Source organism: Mauremys mutica, chromosome 8, assembly GCF_020497125.1.
Source record: "Mauremys mutica isolate MM-2020 ecotype Southern chromosome 8, ASM2049712v1, whole genome shotgun sequence".
In the NCBI taxonomy this organism is placed as follows: domain Eukaryota; kingdom Metazoa; phylum Chordata; order Testudines; family Geoemydidae; genus Mauremys; species Mauremys mutica.
The window spans coordinates 3,862,756-3,883,577 of NC_059079.1; the positions used below are offsets into that span (position 1 = coordinate 3,862,756).

The 20,822-nt window shown below is 46.2% G+C and overlaps 2 protein-coding genes and 1 long non-coding RNA gene across 6 annotated transcripts in view; 2 read left to right on the top strand and 1 right to left on the bottom strand.

The window, feature by feature from the left end:
- The window catches only part of LOC123376099, a 26,487-nt gene extending 23,785 nt beyond the window's left edge, over positions 1 to 2,702 (bottom strand). Inside the window, exon 1 of one of the 2 annotated variants that reach the window (XM_045027831.1) lies at positions 2,416 to 2,702. The gene's annotated coding sequence lies outside the window, so the exon portion shown is untranslated. The remainder of the gene's footprint in view (positions 1 to 2,415) is intronic. The other variant, XM_045027834.1, reaches the window with a different exon arrangement.
- Positions 1 to 9,669, top strand: part of MMACHC (metabolism of cobalamin associated C) — a 14,557-nt gene extending 4,888 nt beyond the window's left edge. The window contains exons 1-5 of one of the 3 annotated variants that reach the window (XM_045027836.1): positions 2,723 to 2,771; positions 3,405 to 3,520; positions 4,094 to 4,288; positions 7,943 to 8,095; positions 8,854 to 9,669. In XM_045027836.1, the coding sequence (XP_044883771.1) occupies positions 3,467 to 3,520; positions 4,094 to 4,288; positions 7,943 to 8,095; positions 8,854 to 9,165 (714 nt within the window). In that variant the 5' untranslated portion in view covers positions 2,723 to 2,771; positions 3,405 to 3,466 and the 3' untranslated portion in view covers positions 9,166 to 9,669. Of the gene's footprint in view, positions 1 to 2,653; positions 2,772 to 3,404; positions 3,521 to 4,093; positions 4,289 to 7,942; positions 8,096 to 8,853 lie in introns of those variants that run through there. The other 2 variants (XM_045027837.1, XM_045027835.1) reach the window with 2 other exon arrangements.
- Positions 9,670 to 9,829: 160 nt separating this feature from the next.
- Positions 9,830 to 19,243, top strand: LOC123376546. The gene is made up of 2 exons (XR_006581827.1): positions 9,830 to 11,519; positions 17,833 to 19,243. It is a non-coding gene; the product is annotated as an uncharacterized LOC123376546 (long non-coding RNA).
- Positions 19,244 to 20,822: the final 1,579 nt, after the last annotated feature.

Sequence of the window (20,822 nt, forward strand, 5' to 3'; positions counted from 1 at the left end):
AGACCAACTAATTATTTAAACCAGTGGTTCTCAACCGGGGTTACACATACCCCTGGGGTACGCAGAGGTCTTCCAAGGGTACATCAACCCATCTAGATACTTGCTTAGTTTTACAACAGGCGACGTAAAAAGCACTAGCAAAGTCAGTTCAAACTAAAATTTCATACAGACACTGACTTGTTTATACTGCTCTATATACTATAAGCTGAAATGTAAGTACAATATTTATATTCCAATTGATTTTATAGTTATATGGTAAAAATAAAAAAGTAAGCAATTTTTCAGTAATAGTGGTTGTGACACTTTTGTATGTTTGATTTTTGTAAGCAAGTAGTTTAAGTGAGGTGAAACTTGGGGGTGTGCAAGACAAATCAGGCCCTGAAAGGGGTACAGTTGTCTGGAAGGGTTGAGAGCCACTGATTTAAACAAAGGCCAAAACAAAACTGCTCTCCATTTTACTGGTGTCAGTCCTGAGTCCATTGAAATCAATAGTTACTCCAGATCAGTGGTTCTCAATTTATTACAGCCCACAATGTGTTACCTGGGCTGCAGGGGCCTTGTGGCATGGACCCCTGCTGTGCGGGGCTGGCCAGCTGCCTGCCCTAACCACCCCTCCATGTTTGTAATTGGTTTCTAAAATATAAAACCTAAATATGGAACCATCTAGATATTTAAGAGCAATCTCCATTACCCATTACAAAATTAAATGCTCAGTAACACGGCTGAAGCCGGCTGCCCTCACTCTGCCTCCCCCCCACAGGCAGGGGTCGAGAGGTTATTGATTGTCTTGTTTCACCCACATAGTAGTAGTTGGGGGCATTTGATGCACTGGATGAGGGATACCACATGTTGTAAGATAGGCATATGTAGGACACATGGATCTTGAAAGGTGTGTTATGGGGGGTATTTCTGAGCAGTAGAGAGATGTCTGCAGGTTTTGCATGTCTCAGGGTCTGGTGCCGGTGCTGCTTTGAGTTGGTGTGTCCTGGTCTGACACAGACTCTGGTTTCATGACTCATTACAACAATCTGTAACCTACCAACCCTCCTTTGTCCTATAACTTCACGCTGTTAATTGCCCAGGTCATTTTAAGGCAACTCCCATCTTTACATGCTTGCTGTATTTTTCACTCCATGCATCTGATGAAGTAGGTTATATCCCACGAAAGCTTATGCCCAAATACATTTTTTAGTCTCTAAGGTGCCATAAGGACGACTCATTGTTTTTACTTCATTTTACGTAGTTTCTTGCGTTGCGTGTTAACTCCTTATGCTTAACAGCCTGTCCCACCTTGTGTTTAGCTGTGATACCCTGGCTTCCTTTTCCAGACCTGAAAAAGGGTCTGTGAAGCTTTCCACTAACAGAAATTGGTTCAGTAAAAGATATTACCTCACCTACCTTGTCTTGCTCAAAGCCTGGGGCCAGCATGGCTACAACAACATTGCAAACGTACATCAAATATTGATTATTTCAACCAGCCCAGATAGATGTTGGAGCAATAGAAAAAGAACTACTGGGATGTTAATTGCCCTTATTCTGTTTGTTTTTAATTGTTAATTATCAGGATAAAAAATTAAAGCATAATTTCTCTTTTGGATCTGATATTCCTGAGAGCACCATACAGGATTATAACCTCAGCTATGACCTGATATAATAGAGGAAGCAAGAACTTTTTTTTGACCGTTTGTAGTAGGCTACGTTAATTCTGGAACAACAAGAGCTTTATATGTAGCAAATGAAATATTGAGGCCTTTCCTAGCTAATCTCAGGATACAATCCTGGTCTGATGGCCCAAAGGAAACAAGGTCTTGTTAGAAGTGATTCTTCTAGCATTTGGAGCAGGATCTGATACCTTCCCATTTCCACAGAAAGACGAAGCAGAGTGAATGGAAGAAACGGGGAACAAAAAACGCTCTAGCTACCAAATGAAAGAATGGTAGCATTGTATCTCCTTTAAGAGACAGTTCTCATATTTCTAGTGGCATCTTATTTCTTGGTCTCAGCTGCAAAATCAACAACCTTTAGATTCAATTATTTCTTCTGATTTTTCTGAAGTACAGCATCTTAAACTGACCCAATTTCTAATTAAACAGTGGGACTGACTTTGTAAGGCAGCTAATTCTACTGTAAATTTCATTTTCTTTCTGGATCCTGATCCTGTGTGGTGCTGTGTACCTCCTACTCTCATTAGAGTCACTTGCACTCGTATTTAAAGCTGCTCAGCACCTTACAGTTTCTAAAACCACTACCCTCCTTTTTAAATATTAGCCATGGCCTTTATGACCTCCTAAGGGGCAAAACTGCAAGAAGCTAATAGAGTCACAGGGTCCTATGTGAAAGAATAAACTTGCTATGTGTAATCAGGTTGTGTAATATGTTGTTTGTGTATTATGCTAGTATTTTTAGAGTTATTACCTGGCTGTGCTTAGCACTCCTGGGGCCGAGTCTCTGTTCTCCTGCTCATGTCTCCCTGCCTTCTTGGCTTGATCTGCCCTCTCATTTCTAATACTGTCAGCTGGGCTGCATTATGACCCATCCAGCCACGAAGGTAACTCTTGAAATCTGGGAGCATCATAATGTGTGTGATGCACCTAATGTTCCACTGAGGGATTATTGTGCTCTTGGGAGCATCATGTCATTTACCTTCACAAATAACAGTTTATGCCTGGAGAAGTAAAGCATGTGGCTGTCGTGATTGAACAGAAGTATCGATTTCTTTCCAGCAGCCTGTCATGGCCCTTATGACATCACAAGGGGCAGGGCAGCTGTGTGTGAGCATGCTTATTTGATCCTTGGGTTTTGTTTTTTTTTAAAAAGGCCACCCCCTCAACAAAAGGGATGGGCCACAGAAAACAAGGATCAGCCAAACAATGGAGGACAAATAACAAAACACAAAACAAAAATCCCACACTCAGCTAGGAACAGGAGTGAGATCACTGGGTCAAAATAAAGGATCCAGCGGGGACACCAGTCAGAGAATCCCAGATAGTGTCGACCACCTACAGCTCCAAGAGAGAATCGAGAGGGGCAGTGGATTCCACTCAGAACGAACTCTGTCCCAGTGTGTGAATGGTGAAGTGCCAGGAAATATGCTCCACAGTCACTGACAATACCCCCATCCAGCCTCCCCCTGTGTTAGCGAGAATGATGTCAGAGAAGCATTTCTCATTATTTCTAGTAAACTGGCTTGAGGCAGAAATGAGATGTGAACTCTTCAGCTCAGTGCTGTAATTTGTAATTTCTCTGCCTCAGTTTCCCTATCTATAAAATAGTGATACTGATGCTCACCAGCCTCAGTGGGGGCCTTGTGAGGCTGAATTAATTGACGCTTATAAAGCGTTTTGAGATCTTTAGAAGGAAAGTGCTACTGAAGGGCCAAGCATTATTATCATTTTATTATATAGATGCAGTAAGCTGCTGGACTCTTGTCTTGAAGAACTGTGGGGAGGAGGGGAACAGAGAAGACATGATAACCAGGCATTTATTTCAAGGATCTGATTTGCATTGGCAGGTCTGGCTGGTGAGATTTTTAATGCACCCGTTTCTATGGCAGGGCTGGCCAGTATAGGGCTCAGTGCCACATAAGGCCATCCTTTTTTTTTTTTTTTTTCATGTGGAGGTGACCATAGACAGTACGTGCATCCCATGAAGTGGGTATTCACCCACGATAGCTCATGCTCCCAAACGTCTGTTAGTCTATAAGGTGCCACAAGACTCTTTGCTGCTTTTACAGATCCAGACGAACACGGCTACCCCTCTGATACTTCCCAACATGCAATGCTCCCTCTTGATTTGAATGGAAGGCAGTGCATTCTGGGATCTGTAGCTTGGGCAGGCTGCACATAGGGTGACCAGACAGCAAGTGTGAAAAATCGGGACGGGGGTGGGGGGTAATAGGAACCTATATAAGAAAAAGACCCAAAAATCGGGACTGTCCCTATAAAATCGGGACATCTGGTCACCCTAGCTGCACATCCGCATTACATATGAAGATAGCCACAGTCTCTTTCATGTTATGAAATTCCGCGAAGCCACAGTAGGACAAAATCTAGGGGTCTTGGTTCTAATGGATGTTTGTCTTTATTTGCTGAAGGTTGGGTGGTACAATGCTGTTCTTCAGCCGTCCTTTCACCTCCGATACTCCGAGGACACACTGGCATTCATTGTCCTCAGCATCCCCTCAATGTTTGACAGAGCCTTTAAACCCTTTGTGGACAAACAGCTGCTGAAAAAACTCAATGACCCAGTGGATCAGTGTGTTTCTTATCATCTGTCACTTGTGAAGAAGGTAAGAACCTTTGAAAACAGTGTCCTCTTGCTATTGAGAGTGCGGCCTAGTGGCTAGAGTGGGAGACTGGGAGTCAGAACCCTTGGGTTTATTTCTGTTTCCTGGCTGTGTTCGTCACCATGGGAAGTCACTTATCCTGTCCGTGCCTCAGTTTCTCAATCTGTAAAATGGCAATAATGATATTGGCCTATTTTATGGGCGGAGAGTTTGTGACTGAGGTTTTTTTAAGTGCTTTGGGATCGTCGGATGAAAGATGCCATGTAAGTGCACAGTGTTATTCATGCTGCCAGGCTCACGGTTAGAGTACCCAGCAGGGTGTCGATTTCCTTTTCTCTCACACGCAGCCTCTTTTATCATTATACCCTTGGTATGCACATGGTGCTCTATGGGCATGGAGTAAAAACTCAAAGCTGTTGTTGGATGGGTTCAGGGGTTGGGGTGATGGTGTTCACCAGGTCATACAGAAAGAAGGTCAACGTGGGTCTGCCCCACCATAAGGGAAATGGACCTGAAGGAGTGAAAGATGTCTGACTCCTGCCTTGAGCTTTTTGAGGCTGAGAGGGGAAGATATGGCTGACAACTGACACAAGCCTCGATCTGTGCTTTGGTGGAGGCTGCACCTCAGTGTTGGAGCTGAGTCGTGGGGCTGGATGCCCTTGTGGTACCAGAATCCAACAGGACATTTGGGGCCTGATCCAAAGCCCATTGGAAGTCTTTCCACTGACAAGAGGCGGATTAAGGTTTCCTGGGGCCTTGGGCCAGAGCAAGTGGGGTCCCCACAGCCCCACCCTTTTCTGCTTCTTCCCCGGGGCCTGCCCCTGTTCCACCCAGGGTCCCCCCCATTCCACCCTCCGCCCTGCAGCCCACAACCCCTTTTGCTCCTTTCTGCCCCCTCCCCCGCAGTGCGGCCCCAAGACCAGAGAAGCTCTGTCCCCGTGCCACGGCCTCGGGATCACAGTGACTCCAGTCCTAGGGCCGCAGTGGGGGTCTGGGTCCTGGAGCTTCCCCTACCACCCCTGTGCTTCTGTGGGGGACTAGGGTCGGGGTGCTGGGGCTTCTCCCACCCCGCCCACCTGGCGCTTCTGCCTGAGAGCAGGGTCGGTTGTGGGGGCTTGCTCTGCTGCCCTGCAGCTTCTGCCAGGGACGGGTGGGGTGGGGGCTGCTGTGGGGGGGCTCCCCCTACCCCATGGTTTCTGCTGGGGACAGGTGGGGGCCACTGGGGGGGGCTTTCCCCATCCTGTAGTTTGGGGCAGGGTCCAGCCATGGGGTCTTCCCCTGCCCTGCTGCTGGGGAGTGGGATCAGGGCATGGGGACTTCCCCCGCCCAGCCCTGCTGCTCAGTGGGGTTGAGGCAAGGGGGCATTCACTTGCCTGGTAGCCAGGGCTCTGGGCTTCTTTCCCTGGGCACAGGCCCTGTCTTCTCAGTGGCTAATCCACCTCTGCCACCGACTGCACTGAACTTTGGAACAAACCCTTAGAGGAGATTGTCCTGCTGAACAGATCATGCAAGCATGTATATAACTAAATGTTTCACTAAATACAGAAAGGAGCTTGCTCACAGAGGGGTCATCAGAGCCTTTATTTCTACTTCTATGACCACTATCAAACCTGAATCGAGACACTGTAAATCAGGGGTGGACAAACTATCACCCGCGGGCCAGATCCAGTCCACCAGCCATTTTAATTCAGCCCTCGAGCTCCCGCTGGGGAGTGGAGTCTGGGGCTTGTCCCACTCCGGTGCTCCAGCTGGGGAGCGGGGTTGGGGGCTGCTCCACACGGTTCCCGGAAGCAGCGGCATGTCCCCCCTCCGGCTCCTATGTGTAGAGGCAGCCAGGGGGGCTCCACACACTGCCCCTGCCCCCAAGTGCTGCCCCTGCAGCTCCCGTTGGCTGGAAACTGTGGCCAATGGGAGCCGCAGAGGCAGCACCTGCGGACGGGGCAGCGCAAAGCAGAGCCGCCATGGGGGAGACGTGCCGCTGCTTCCAGGAGCCACTTGAGGTCAGCACCGCCCAGAACCTGCATCCCTGAGCTACCCCTTTGCGCCCCTGCCCCAGCCCTGATCCCCCTCTGAACCCCTCAGTCCCAGCCCAGAGCACCCTCCTGCACCCCAAACCCCTCAACCCCAGCCCCACGCCAGAGCCCGCACCCCCAGCCAAAGCCCTCAACCCGTCCCGCACCCCAACCCTGATTTCATGCGCATTTATGGCCCGCCATACAATTTCTATACCCAGATGTGGCCCTCAGGCCAAAACGTTTGCCCACTCGTGCTGTAAATCCTCAAAACTGTATGGGAGTTTTTGGTAGTGGTGATACCCCATGTTACGACTTTAGAGCTCATGGTGTGACAGAAGATTTCAGGATGGAGACTTACTCAGCGAGAAAGTTTTAATTTTTTTTGTATCTCCATTAATCAGACTGCGTTGGCTGTTCACTGGTATCTTTAAATGTATTTCAGTGATACAGTGCTGGAAGATTGCAAGGCTTACTATGTGATCCTTGGGTCTCCTTAATCCTCTATTTCTGGGTGGTTAGCATCTCCCCTGCGGGAACTGACTTCCTTTCAGGTGAACCCAGGGATTTAGGTTGTAGTTCTGCCTCCAATTCACTGTGATCACCTTAGCAAGTCCAACTTTAGTCCAGCACCTGCAGACCTGTTCTCCGAGGGCAATGACCGTGTTAATCAGTGACCAGCCAGCCTCAGTAAAGTACAGTAGTTGATCATAACAAAAGCATTACAGAGAAAATATATGATAGAACAAATGGCTTGTACACATGCTTACCAGGTATCTACCACGTAAGACCTTGCTAGGTTTCAAAGTTCTAAGTTTAAACCTTTCTGCAGGATCTGTCCTTTGTCACATGTCTGTTCTTGGATGTAGTCAGAGTGACCCCTCAGGCTGGTCATATTATACAATTCTCATGTCTTTGTTTGCTAGCCGACTTCAATCAGTTAAACCAGGATATGCCATTCCCCAGGTGGGTGGGTCCTCTCTAGATTTGTTTCCCTGTCCAAGGATTTGCATTAATTACCCTCCAGTGATTTTAGTTCCTGTAGGAAACTCCAGTGATTTAAGTTCCTGTAGGAGAAACCAGCCCATGCAAGTACGTATTTATAAAGCTAATACAGTCTTTGAGTATTCTGATTCTATAGCTCAGTTCACAGGTTGATAGTTCACTCGTGCTTATGTGATGTCCCCCCACCCATTACTGCGTTGCTTGTCCTGTTTTAAAGAAGACATTAATCCCATCGTGCCGGCTGGTTACAATACAAGGTCAGAGGGGAAACCGAGACACAGATATCTTTTCATTAAAATAAATCAGAAGTTTCCCAGTTCTCCAGTGTCCACTAGATGTGCTGAGTTCTATCTTGGGAAAGGAGGAGAGGAGGGACATGCCAAAAAACTCCCTTATAAGGGGATGAAACGCATTCATAATGCACCTTTCACTGTAGGGTCAAGGCGCTTAGTATCTGGAAACTAAGGATCACTCAGAAGTCATGTATGGAACAGGGCCTGATCTTGCAACCCCGTTGATTAGAAAGAGGGAGTTCAGTAGCCAGCTGAGGGAGGGAGCTTCAAACCCATTCCCCGTATCTCCAATGTGCCTGTAGCCAACACTTTTCAGTACTTCTGAGCTGATGCTTTTCTTCCTCCAGAGTCTCCCTGACCAGAGGGTGGACATCATTTATGATTATGAGATCCTGCCAAACCGGAAGCCCAAGTTTCTGGCCCAGACAGTTGCCCATGTGGCTGGAGCAGCATATTACTACCAGAGGAAGGATGTGAGGTGTGATCCCTGGGGAGAAAAGGTGAGCTACAAACCATAGCCCAAGAGTCCCTCGGGAGCAACGGAATGTAAAACTTTCGTTGGTTCACTGATTCTGTCTTCAGGGAGCTCATGAGGTGTAAATGTGACAGTTATTTGAAGTGTGTCTGCCATGGAGTCCAGAATTCTTTGGAGTGGTACAATGGGCATAACTAGGTGAGGAGAGATGAAATTGAGCAGAGGGAAATGTAGGCTAAATAGGAGGGGAAATGTCCTGATCAATGAGATTTATTAACTTCTAAGGGAAGAGGTGGAAGACCAACTGGCTGGGACATCTAAATCTAGCCTAGATAAAAGCACAGGCAAATGTAGCGTAGGGAGAAATCCTGGCTGAGGACAGGCGAAATGGGCTAGAGAACCAAATAGGCCTTTTCCATTTCTCTGGGCCAAATCCTGCAATCCTTACTCAGGGAAAACTTGCATCGTATTCAGTTTTTATTTTGGAATTTTAACAAGAGGCTCCTGAGATCCCCCTTCCAGCATATCATATTTGGGGGTGTGAGGGAGAGGGATGCATGTGCATGCAGGTGTGTGAACCAGATAAGGGGAATCTAATATAATAATGTTTCAGAGTCTAAGGTCAGGAGGGAATTCCTCTTTCTTCTCGGACAGCACTGCATCACTTGGCCATGTGCATTAGAGGTTCTCTCAAAGGCCCAGAGACTAGGCACTGCTAGCGGCAAGACCAGCCCTTAGATATAGAGCAGCACGCCTCATACCAGTCCTCTTTCTTCTTTTCAGAAGATCTATGGTGTTTGTATCCATCCCCGGTACGGAGGCTGGTTTGCTATCCGAGGTCTCCTCATATTCCCAGATGTTCAGGTGCCATTCCTGGAGCAGGTTGCCCCTGTTGATTGTGTGGCCTCGGAGGAGAAGCGAATAGAGCTGCTGGAGAAATTCAATTTCCACTGGCGGGACTGGAGCTATAGGGACATCATTGAAGTGAAGGAACGGTACTCGGAGGAGCAGAAAGCCTACTTTGCAGCTTCTCCAGCAGAGAGATTCAAATGGCTAGAGCTGCAAGGAGTTGTCCAGAGAAGCGCGTACTGCTGAGTAACACGGTTCTGAGTGTGGGGCAGGGAATGAACAGAGTGCTGCTCACAGACGCCTGCATCCTCCATAGCCGTTACGAAGGGGTATGTGACGGTTCAGCGGTGGCAGATCCCACATGAATCAGTACTGGGTTTACAATGGCACCACGGTGCCGGGGCCCCAGCTTGGCACAGCCTGCTCCACTTTTGCTGTGCCTGGAGCAGCTGGCTTCTCTCTACCCCACCCCCAGCTCCCCTCTCTCCACCGCTCACTCCTCTTGGCCCACTGAGGGGTCCTCTCTGCCCCCGTCACAGCAGGCGACTGTCTTGGGAAGTTCGAGGCTCCCTCTCCCCCCCACCCATGCAAGGAAATGCCTCCTCCACCACAAGCACCATCAGTGCCAGGTGGGTAGGGCTGGGTGGGGCCTCGGGGGACAGGGGCCGCTCTGTGCTCCTGAGCTTCAGTGGTCCCGCCCCCTTGCACTGTGCTGGGAGGGGAGGATCCCTGCTCTGCACTGGCTCAGCAGGGTCTTGGGGGCAGGGTCTGTGGGGGGGATACTGGGATGTGAGGTGGTGGGAGGTGCTGGGCAGTGGGGGAGTTTTGTGTATTTTGGGGTGCTAGGCAGTGGGTCTGTTGGGGGGTGTTGTGGTGGTGGCGCTGTGGGGAAGGGTACTGAGCAGTGGGAGTGACGTGTGTGTTGGGGTGCTGGACAGTGGATGGTCTGTGTGGGGTACTGGGCAGTTGTGGTGGGGCTCAGGGCAGGGGGGTGCTGAGCAGAGGTGGTGTTCAGGATGCTGTGCATTTGTGGGGGGGGGGGGTTGCTGGGCATAGTGGTTCCAAGGGGTACTGGGGGGGGGCTGCGTGGCACTACATGGACCCACCCCCACGGGGAAGGGGCACGCTGGCAGCACAGGGCTGGGCGGGCCAGTGTGCGTCTAGCAACTGCCAGTTTGTAAACAGTGCCCTTGCACTGTGCGGAGCAGGACTGCCCCTGCCGTGCCATGCCCCATTGCCCCGGCCAGCCCCTTGCTCCAAGGACTGACCTTCCCGTGCCATGCTCCATTGCCCCCAGAGGAGCCCACAAATGTTTGGAGCTGAGCCCGCAAAAAGTTAATCCGGCCCGCATGCTCCATCTCAATCTAGACGCCTGCCTCTTGGATCAAGATGGAGTATTGCATGCTGGGGTTTGTGGTCTGGCCCCATCTTGTAGAGGAAGGTGGCTGCAGTCTGCTCCGTGTTCTAGCTAATTAGGACTGGATTCCTCTGGCTCCTGGTAAGTTACCATTTGCCCTTCAGTTGGGCAAAGTTCGGGCGCCCGTGAGGCTGGGAAATCTAGGCTGCTCTTTAGAAACACTGATTATTTGTGTTCTAATAGGACTTATTTTTTTAAAAAGCTTAGTTGTTATTTTTATTCTATTTAATAATAAGGATTTTCTGAATTGTCTGCAACTGAATTGTGAAATCACTTGCCTCTTTGTATGACCTCAGAGGGGAGATTTTTCAAACATATCTAGCACCTTTTATTCTGTGATGCAGTCTCTCAGCGGAGTGAATGTTTTAAAGGACACTGTCACTTTCAAATCTAGTCTTCTTCACTCAGACTAGGAAAAGGAGCTGGTTTAACTTGATTGAAAACCCCTCTTACTACCACCACCCCAAAATCACAAACTGACAAAACACTTAACACCGATGTGGACACAGTTCAACACATTTAGTTCAATTTTAGGATCCTGCTTCAGCTGTAACTTCACATGGTAGAATGATATGAAAGCAGTTGCACTGTGTCTATGCAGGTGCAAAGTGGGCTTTTCAATCAAGATCAAGCTCGGTTAGCGGAAATTTTTTTTTTTCTTCTGGTCTTAGACAAGACCCGAGTTGAAGTTTTTCAAGTACTTCACTTGCCACAGCCACATTGTGTGTGGGGAGGGGTGGCTCAATACGAAAATGGGAAAGCTTCCTAATTGAATAACTAGGGGTATCCACAAAGCTTACCATACGTGAAATGCTGCCAAATGTAGAGTAAACAGGCTGAAAAAAGAGAGAGACTTTGATTGATCTGTCTGTTACAGTGATCAGAGGTGTTACGATATCTTACCCAGTGATGCAAGTCAGATGGACTGTGTCTTTTTATGTTCACTGACCTCAAAGGAGCACTGGAAGTCAGGGATTTATTTATTTAGAAACTATTTGTGAGGCCAGAACCTTGTATGATAAACTGACAATTAATGGTGCAATTTGAAAGGCTGCTTACTTCTTGGGCTTAATCCTGCAAGGTGCTGAACTCCTTCTCTTTTCCTTGACATCAGCAGGAATGTGGAGGGTGCTCTGCACCTAGGTTGTAATTTGTGCTATGGTTCTGCATTGTTTGTTGTTTGGTACTGTTAGGCCTGAATAAAGATGTAGCACAAAAACCAGTTGTGCCAACCTGACTAAAATCAGGCTAGCAGAGGTTTCTGGGAAAACCCAGAGTGAAATAATGACAGGCAGAATTGTCTCACAAAGCCCTGGGAAAGAGCAAGATAAGTGAGGGGGCTGATGCCAGCTGTGTTGTGTTAAGACACAGTGTTTGAAGTACTGATAAGAAACACAAGCATCTCACAGTTCTGACTAACTCCCTGGTTTAGTGTTCGGTGTGTTTTTAACTCCCTCACATTCCTAACCTTTGGCGCTTGTTGAGATATTAACAATTCAATATTGTAGAGACTAGACATGCGTATATATTAAAAGGTGTCTAATTTCTAGTTGTTAGACAAAGGGGGTGGATTGCTCTAGTGAATGATCTATGACGTAATAAAACTGTCTATATAAGCTAATACTAAGCTGTAAAGAGGGGGCTGGTTCTTTTCGGATACGAGCTGTTCTTTACTGATACGTGCACTTATCAATAAAGAACTTTTGATCGGACCTTGCTGGTGTTGCCTGGTCTCTCTGCGGTCAGACAACGAACTTCGCTGTTGGGGTTCGAGTCCCCGACATCTTTGGCGACTCCGCCGGGACTTTGTCTGACTCTCCGGCGGGGAATCAGACTCTGAGGCAACGCAGCGCGCATCCTCTGATTTAGAGGAGCCTTGCCTGGTAATCTGATCTCTGCGTCGGCGATAAGGTGAGTTCTGTGAACCAGCTGAAGCTCGTAGAAATCCAGCAACATCCACCTACCCGTTGAGTAGGGTTAAGGTTGCCTGGGTTAGAGTCCCAGTGCAGATTGTCGGGGTTCGAGTCCCTGACAACTTAGGTCTGGGTTAGAGTCCCAGTCCAGGTCTGGGTTAGAGTCCCAGTCCAGGTTTGCACAGGATCCAAGTAGTCTGGGTTAGAGTCCCAGCCTGGGTTTGAGTCCCAGTCCAGGTGTTCGAGTCCCCTGGAGAGGTAAGTGAGCGCTCGACGCGGGAGGTGGGGGTTAGAGTCCCTTTACCTTGACGCGGGGAAGAGGGGTTAGAGTCCCCTTACAAAATGGAACAATTTGGCAGTAAGTGCCTGGGGGACGCCCCATTGTCTCTAATACTTAAAGATTGAAAGAAGATTTCTGGAACCAGGTAGCTTTTGGAGCTGTATGTTTAAAGCTGTATGGAGAGCTCTTGTAAAAATCCCCCAGCATATGCCCCAGAGCCACACTGGGAGGAAGACTGTCCGTGGGGACGTCTGTCTCTCTTGGGCTCACGCCATCTGAATTTATTGACTGTGCAGCAAGATATGATGCATCGTGGTAATAGGAAATAATGGCCTTGGTGTGTGTGTGTGTGTGTGGAAAATGGGGGAGGGACAGTCTAAATATTCCACCTCACCCCCTAAGGGTACCCCAGCATGTTACATGTACGTACATTATGGTCCTAAAACCTGCAGGTATTTAAAGAATTGGAATCTTTACACGCGTGAAAATCTATCTAAACAATGCCCATTAGAAGGTACCTTCAATCTAGATAAGATCATATATCTCAAAGGAGCTTTTAATCACCAAAGAAAAGCCTCTGACACAGTGTGAGCAATTTGTCTAGGAACGGGTTAATTTGAAATTCAGCTTGCCTTGGTGAAACTGGAGAAGCCACAGGCTGGAATCTGAACTGGACTCTCTGAAAGAGAGACTGCAGGAGATTCCAGGGTGTAAAAAACAGCTCTCCCAAGAGCAGAAGCATGTTGGAAATTCTGGACAAGCTGTATACAGGATAATCTCCCGTCTGCCTATTCCCCTTCTCTGAACGTTATACAGACGTGGCCAGTTTGGACATGTGTGAGTATTAAAGTGGCTTAAGGGTTAAAGTATTCATGTTCTTCCTGAGTAATGTGGGAGCGTTCCCAACACTCTTCATTGTTGTTTTATTATTTTTAATTAAGCTTTAAAATTTGATTATATGGTGTGTTCCCCAACGTCCTGCAGTAGATAAATTGGTAACAGATTTGTCACAGTTTGGTGAGCAATTGAGAATAGGGGAGCCCTATAGAATTTACACCATCTATCTGTTTTACCTTTGTTATTTTGTGTTTCTTTTGTTTGGTACTGTTAGTGTTATATGTTGAGGATTGCATGATTAAAGGTGAGCCTACTCTCAGCTGCAGTAAGTCTGAGAACTGGAGAGGGGTTTAGCATTTTTCTCTCCACCCTGGTTGACCGGAAGGGTGGCAGGTGGATCTGCCCCCAGTCGTAGCAGGACTGGGCAATAGAGTAGTTGGAGAAAAGGGCCGAGATGTGTACTTGATAACTAGAATTGAGCAATTAAGAGCATGGATCATGAACCGGGCGGCAACTCAAACCTGCGCCAGGGCAAGTTGCAGGCCTTGAGACAGGATTTCCAGTTAGAAAAGGAAGCCCTGGCTAAGCAAGTACCAGTCCTTCAGGGACTTGTTAAAATTTAACCATTTGTGCTCAGCATATGTTGTAACAGCAGTGTGTTTGCTACAAGAGGAAATTAAATAGTTCAACGCCAGTGGGCCATGTGTTTTGCCCAGGTGGCAAGCCTCACAGGGGAGGACTCGAGTAGTTTTGTGAGTAGAAATGTTTTAGGGAAAGGACCAGAAGAGGGGGCTACTTAAAAAGCCCACCCTCCTAGCTAACTGGTAGTGCAATACGTTGGTACCCATGGAAAGAAACGGTTCAGAAAAAAAAAAAGGATCGGGCCCAGGCGGCCAGGCAACAGACAGAGAGCTTGGAGAACAGGTTGGAAACTTTTAGGGTGTAGTGAAAAAAAACAAGAACGGAGTAAATAAGTATACACATAGAGGTTCAAATACTCAGAAGAATATTTGGCATGGTGATCTGAGTTGGTAAGTGGTTGTTGAAAGGACAAGCAAGTGATTTAAGGCACAGTGAAAAGTTAACTCTATAGTTGCTGGAGGGAACAGCAGTTGAATTTTGTAAATGTACTAAAGTAAAAAGTTCTTGGTGTCTTTGAAATGTTTGTAAATAAATTCAGGCAAAGAAATTATTAGATTGCAATCATTTGGCTATGAACAATTTTGTTAAATTAGCTGAAGAATGTATACCGTGCTATGTAATTAAAATTGTATTAGGCTCTAAGAGCACTGTGAGTGCTGATGTTTTCTTTCAGTGTTTACAAGCAGGAGTTACAAGTAAAAAGTGAGCCAGCAAGCATCTGTATTAATGCAAATTATCTAATTAATATGGGGTAATTCCCTTGTTTTGCCTAAAATCAACAAGAGTATTTGTATATTTTTAGTAATGATTGCCTGCCCAGAAGAGGTAGACTTCTGTTTTGTCTTTCAGATAATCAGAGAACACTGATGCCGGCTGAACAGCATTCAACGTACCATAATTTGCTGGCACAGTAAAAATTGTGTTTTGTGTTCTATGTTCTGTCTTGTGGTGTTGTCTTGTGGCCAAAATTGATGTGTTTAATATTTTTATGGGATGGTCTGATTTAAAATCAAGCAGCAGTGTTGGATTAAAATGCAGATATTTGTTTTGTTCAACTTAGCATACAAAGTGTTTGGATACATCAGAAAAATGTGATATACTAAAGTCTTATACATTTTCTTAAGTAAGAGAAAGATACTACATTGGCCAAAACTTTTCATTGACAATTGTTATTGAAATTTGCATATTAACAGTCTTTGAAAGCAAGGACATGGAAAGTTAACCCACTCCCCATATTGTACATGGGATCCTTCTGGCTACCTCAGACTTCTAGCCAGAGGGCTGGGGATGGTGGGAAGCTATTGGACTAGAGTTTGTATTGAATGAACTCATCAAAGTGGGTGTGCTTGTCCTGGTTTGTTGTTTTAAAGCTCTCTAATAAGGTTATTTTAGTTAAAGGGTATATGTGGCATATATTAAATAATAACACTAAGGTACTGTAAAACAGCAATGTGTATGTGTTCATTGTTAACAAATGGTACATAAGTAAAAAGTAAAAGTTTCTTTTGTAGGTTATAAAAAAAAAAAAAAAAAAACAGCCGAGGAGGGAAAAGGAAAGGACAAGTTGACTGAGAAAAAAATAGTTAACATGCTTGGTTTAAAGATGAGACGTCAAGGACACTCCTCACAGCTAAGACTTGGCTAACCCTCAAAAGGAACAAGGGGGGGACTTGAATTTGCCCATGCAGCGATAAAATTTGTAAAATCTGCAAAGACACTAATGCAATGTGTTAGGTTTCTTTTCTCACAGGTAAAGAAGAAACAACCCAAAGATCCTAGCAGCCTGCCCCTCCTTGGAACCAGGAGACTGGGTCTACATAAAGATCCATCAACGAAAGACTGCCTTGGCTCCATGCTGGAAAGGCCCGTATTGAGTCCTGCTGTCTACCAACACTGCTGTGAAGTGCCAAAGACTAACTGCTTGGACCCAGGATTCTCACTGCAAAAAGACCCCTCCACATCAGAAGAATTTTCCTATTGATGATTCGCCTATTCTTTCTTCTAGTTCTACTGTGCTTCTGGACAGCAGGGAAGAAGGACAAGGTAACGTACTGGTAACCTTTCCCTTGTCCACTGACAGACCAACTGTGCCTTTAGACTTTTATAGAAAAAGCACAGCTATTACAGGGTGATATGTGCTGGAAACCTCTCCCCTGTAGGATGCTAAACTACATCTGTTTTGGGAAAGAAGAAAAAACACTCACTCCACTAACATTGCCAAAGTCCAGGAATTCCTGACTAAAAAGAACATTAAGAACTGACCCTGGTGAAGAAAACAAACAATTACACACTGGCAGGAAGAAATTTCTGGGACTTATATTTGGAACTGTGGTATTAATTGGATTTTGGGGTTTATTCTACAGGCTGCGCCCTGTGTTTTGGATAAATCCTTCAGCATGTATTGCCTCCCTCATTGCATTTTGAATAACATTGTCCTTATCCAGTTTTCAGATCGCTTTTACATACCCAGATTGCTCACAAGGGGCTGCCATTCGATTAGCACAACAGAGGGCCTGGGTTATTTCCTCTGGAAAGAAAGAGGATTGACCAAATCCCTGTGGTCTAGGGGCCAATGGTACACAGCCATTTGGAATACTCTTAAAGGCCAAGAACGTGATAAGAAATTGGGCCGACTAGAAAAGGCCAATAGCCTTATTTTTGCAGCTCAGCTATCTTCAGTACAGGCTGGAGTTGTTGAGTGACATGTCATTTCCACCCTTAGTTCTATGACCCAGAAGTTACTGACAGAGATGGTATTGAATATCACTGAAGCTGGGAAGGCATTGCAGTGGGATCTAGTATGTTTAAATTGATCCTGAGCACTGGACTAGGCCCACTGCCCTTACAGACACGTCAGGAGTACCATCTGATCTGTGGTCATGCAAACATACTTGGACACTTTCTGGATGAAAGTGTGGATATTCATAGTGCTCCTTCCAAGCATATGGACCAGTTAGGGTGGGTGTAGCTTTCACATACCCAATCCTGCTGGGTCCATGGGGAGGATGCATGTGGGACTGAATTGTTTACCGAGACATCTGGGACATTAGACCCCTTGGTATACCTACCTGATTTATAGTCAGTGCCCCAGACCAATGAACTGTTACCTCTGAAGGCGATTTGTAGCTTCGTCTGCAACTGAAGAAACCGTAACCCGGTTGTGCCCTGCCAAGCGATCATTTGTTGTCCCAAGAGTCCCGTTGGTCCTCTAGGGACAAAGGGGGGATTGTTAGGCCTGAATAAAGATGTAGCACAAAAACCAGTTGTGCCAACCTGACTAAAATCAGGCTAGCAGAGGTTTCTGGGAAAACCCAGAGTGAAATAATGACAGGCAGAATTGTCTCACAAAGCCCTGGGAAAGAGCAAGATAAGTGAGGGGGCTGATGCCAGCTGTGTTGTGTTAAGACACAGTGTTTGAAGTACTGATAAGAAACACAAGCATCTCACAGTTCTGACTAACTCCCTGGTTTAGTGTTCGGTGTGTTTTTAACTCCCTCACATTCCTAACCTTTGGCGCTTGTTGAGATATTAACAATTTAATATTGTAGAGACTAGACATGCGTATATATTAAAAGGTGTCTAATTTCTAGTTGTTAGACAAAGGGGGTGGATTGCTCTAGTGAATGATCTATGACGTAATAAAACTGTCTATATAAGCTAATACTAAGCTGTAAAGAGGGGGCTGGTTCTTTTCGGATACGAGCTGTTCTTTACTGATACGTGCACTTATCAATAAAGAACTTTTGATCGGACCTTGCTGGTGTTGCCTGGTCTCTCTGCGGTCAGACAACGAACTTCGCTGTTGGGGTTCGAGTCCCCGACAGTACCCAGACCCTAAGCTGTCCTTCAGTAGAAGACTTTGCCATAGGTCAAAATGAGTTTTGCTCTAAATAGAGCAGTCGGTTTGCTCACCAGCTGGGTTGCTTGGTTCAAAAAGTCTTCTGTCTTTGCAGCTCATCCTGCTTCTGTGTTACTTTTCTTCCTGAGACCCTCCCCCCCAGCTCATGCACAGCTGATATTATTTAATGTATTCTGTCATGGTCTGTGCTCAGCCTAGGTCCTCTTGCAGCAGGGCTACAAGCTTCAGTGCCTTTCTGCCCTTCTTCACACAGCCTAGGAGAGTTGGAGCGTTCCAGTTCCCAACAGCATCTGCTTTATAAATCACTTGCGTTCAGTCACTGTGAGCTCTGCCTACTGCCACCCTATAGCAAAGCAAACCCTTGCTCACGTTGGAGGTGAAGGTGTGTCCATGGCATAGACGTCATGAGGAGCCCTGCCAATTTCAGGGCTCAGATTGAACAGCCCAAGTGAACAAAGTATGGGGCTGGGAGACAGGGACTCCCAAGTCCTAATCATAGCTCAGCCATCAGCTCTCTTCCACACCTTCAGACAGGTCACTTTACCTGCCTGTACCTGACTTCCCCAGCTGTAAATTTGGGGAATATCCCAGGCTCTTCCAAACGGGACCGATAATCTTCATCACTGGTTTTTGAAATGGTATTAACCTTATTACAAGGTAACATTTGACACAGTAACATACTGAGGCACATCGTTTAGCAGTGCCCTTAAGTGGATACTGTTACAATAATTTGCTTTATGGGCTTTTATTACAACACTAATTTCTATAAAGTTTATAAGGCAAGATTGGAATTTCAGATAACAAGTTCTTAGTCAGTTTTTTGCATACTCGGTTTAGGCCGAGATTGCGTAAACTATCGTTTGCCTTGGACCTTTCACTACTTTAGCTTTCTACAAGAAGAACACGGACAGGTGGCTGTAGTTGATCGTTACAAAGTAATTGTGAATATACTTTCTGGTGAGCTTCAGGAGACACTAGAAGCAGCTTGGAATCATTCTGCATATTTGGGGTTATTGTTACATTAATAGATTTGCATGTGTCAGAGAGCAATTTGGCTATGACTAATCATTGTGTGGTTGTTGGATTATGAGTATTTAAATTCTAAATTTCTGACTTCAGAATTACTTCTGGTTGAACTGTTACAAATGGTCCTTCTATTTGTTGATTGGAATGCAACTGATTTGGAATATAATAATGGCACATATTAAAGGAACCATATTAGTATGCGAATCACCCTCCCAGAATATAAAATGGAATTAGATACATTTACCACTTGTGATCAAACTTTGGTTTATTGTTTGAGTTGTTATCCGTTTGCCCATGTTGAACTCTTTGTGTTGAAATTAATTCAATAAATAGTAATGCTATCATATTCATCAGTAGTTTACTTTAACTTATTTAACTCTATTTTATTTTGGTTAATGAAACTTAGAAATATCTAAATAGTTCTGAGTACTGAGTGTACTTTTGCATAAGCAACATAATACTCAGTGAATTTGTTTGGGAGCTTGAGATGCTTAGCCAAGAACTAACCGTTGTGTTTTTAACACACTGAAAATGTTTACACCCCTGAGACATAGAAGCAAATAGTTTCTGAATGAGAGAAAGTAGGAGTTGAGATCAGGCAAGGTATGACAACAGGCACAGTCAGAGTTTTAAAAAAAAAAGTTTGTTCAGGAGTATAGTGAGGCAGACCGGCCTCCCTCTGAACCCAAGGGAGCACTACACTCCCCTGGTGGGCGAAGCCAGCCCAGCCCCACCTCCCATCAGAAGCAAAGGGGTGTGACGGGAAGTATAAAAAGCAGGTCCTGCAGCTCAGTTGGGCTGGAGCCGCGGGAGGAGACAAACACCTCCTGCCCACTGCTGGGGCTGGAGCCTCAGGAGGGCCCCTGCTGCATTGAGGACCTGCCTGAGCTGCCAGAGCCACCAGGTGACGGGCACCGAAGAGCTCCCAGGACTGCCAGTAGCAGAGTACCCCATGGAGATGGAAGATGACGCCGAGCCACAGGTACACCACGAGGGGAGAGTGGGAAGGTGTCCTGGGACACTAGACTGTAGTTTTGATGTGTTGTTGCCTGAACCCCGATCAGTGTGTTTTGGGTGGATCCCCGCTGATCCAGTGGGGCGGAACACACCATCACTGTTAGGGTCCTGGGCCGGGACCTGGTGGCGTAGGGTGGACCCAGGTCCCCCTGCCCCTGCAGCCGCCCCACCCCTGGGGTGGCTACCTCCCCTCACCTTAGGCCAAGAGGCCTGCGTTTGTCTGCTATCTGCCTGATTTAAGACAACAGGCGAGAGACTGTTTGGTGTTCCATCCTGCCTGAGGGCCTGAGCCCTGTGGACTGTTTGTTTGCTGGCTGCCTTAGCTGAGAGGCCAAGGCAAAAGCCTGCTCTGCGCTCTGCCTGCCAGAGTGCCAGAGCCGTAGGCTGTTTATTTGCCAGATGCAGCAACACAGAGTGGCCTCCCTCTGAACTTGAGCCTGAGGGACCACTACAAGGGATAAATCTACTTTATTTGTGAGTACCTTACCAGATCACTTGTATAACAAGAAACTAATATGTCAGTGTGCACCACAGGAGGATTTAATTTTTTTTTTAGATCTTGTAATAATTTAGAGTTAATAATAATCCATTAAAGCCTCTAGTACTCAGCAAGATATCATTGATAGTAACTTTTCTTCAGTAGCTCAGCTGTAATGCTGGAGTCCTGCAAAACTGATCAATAATTATTGGAATTCTAATGTGCTAAAGCTAACCCTGTTCATCTTTGTTATATCTGTCCTGATGCTTTGATTACAGCATAGGAATAAATCCTTGGAAGTGCTGAGAACCTAGAACTCCCTTTGATTTAAGTAGGATTGTTAAATGCTCTCCATCTTTCAGGAATTGTCCCTTCAATGTTCTAGCATATCAAAAACCTGACTAGGAGAGCTGCATCAGAGTGCATGCTCCTTG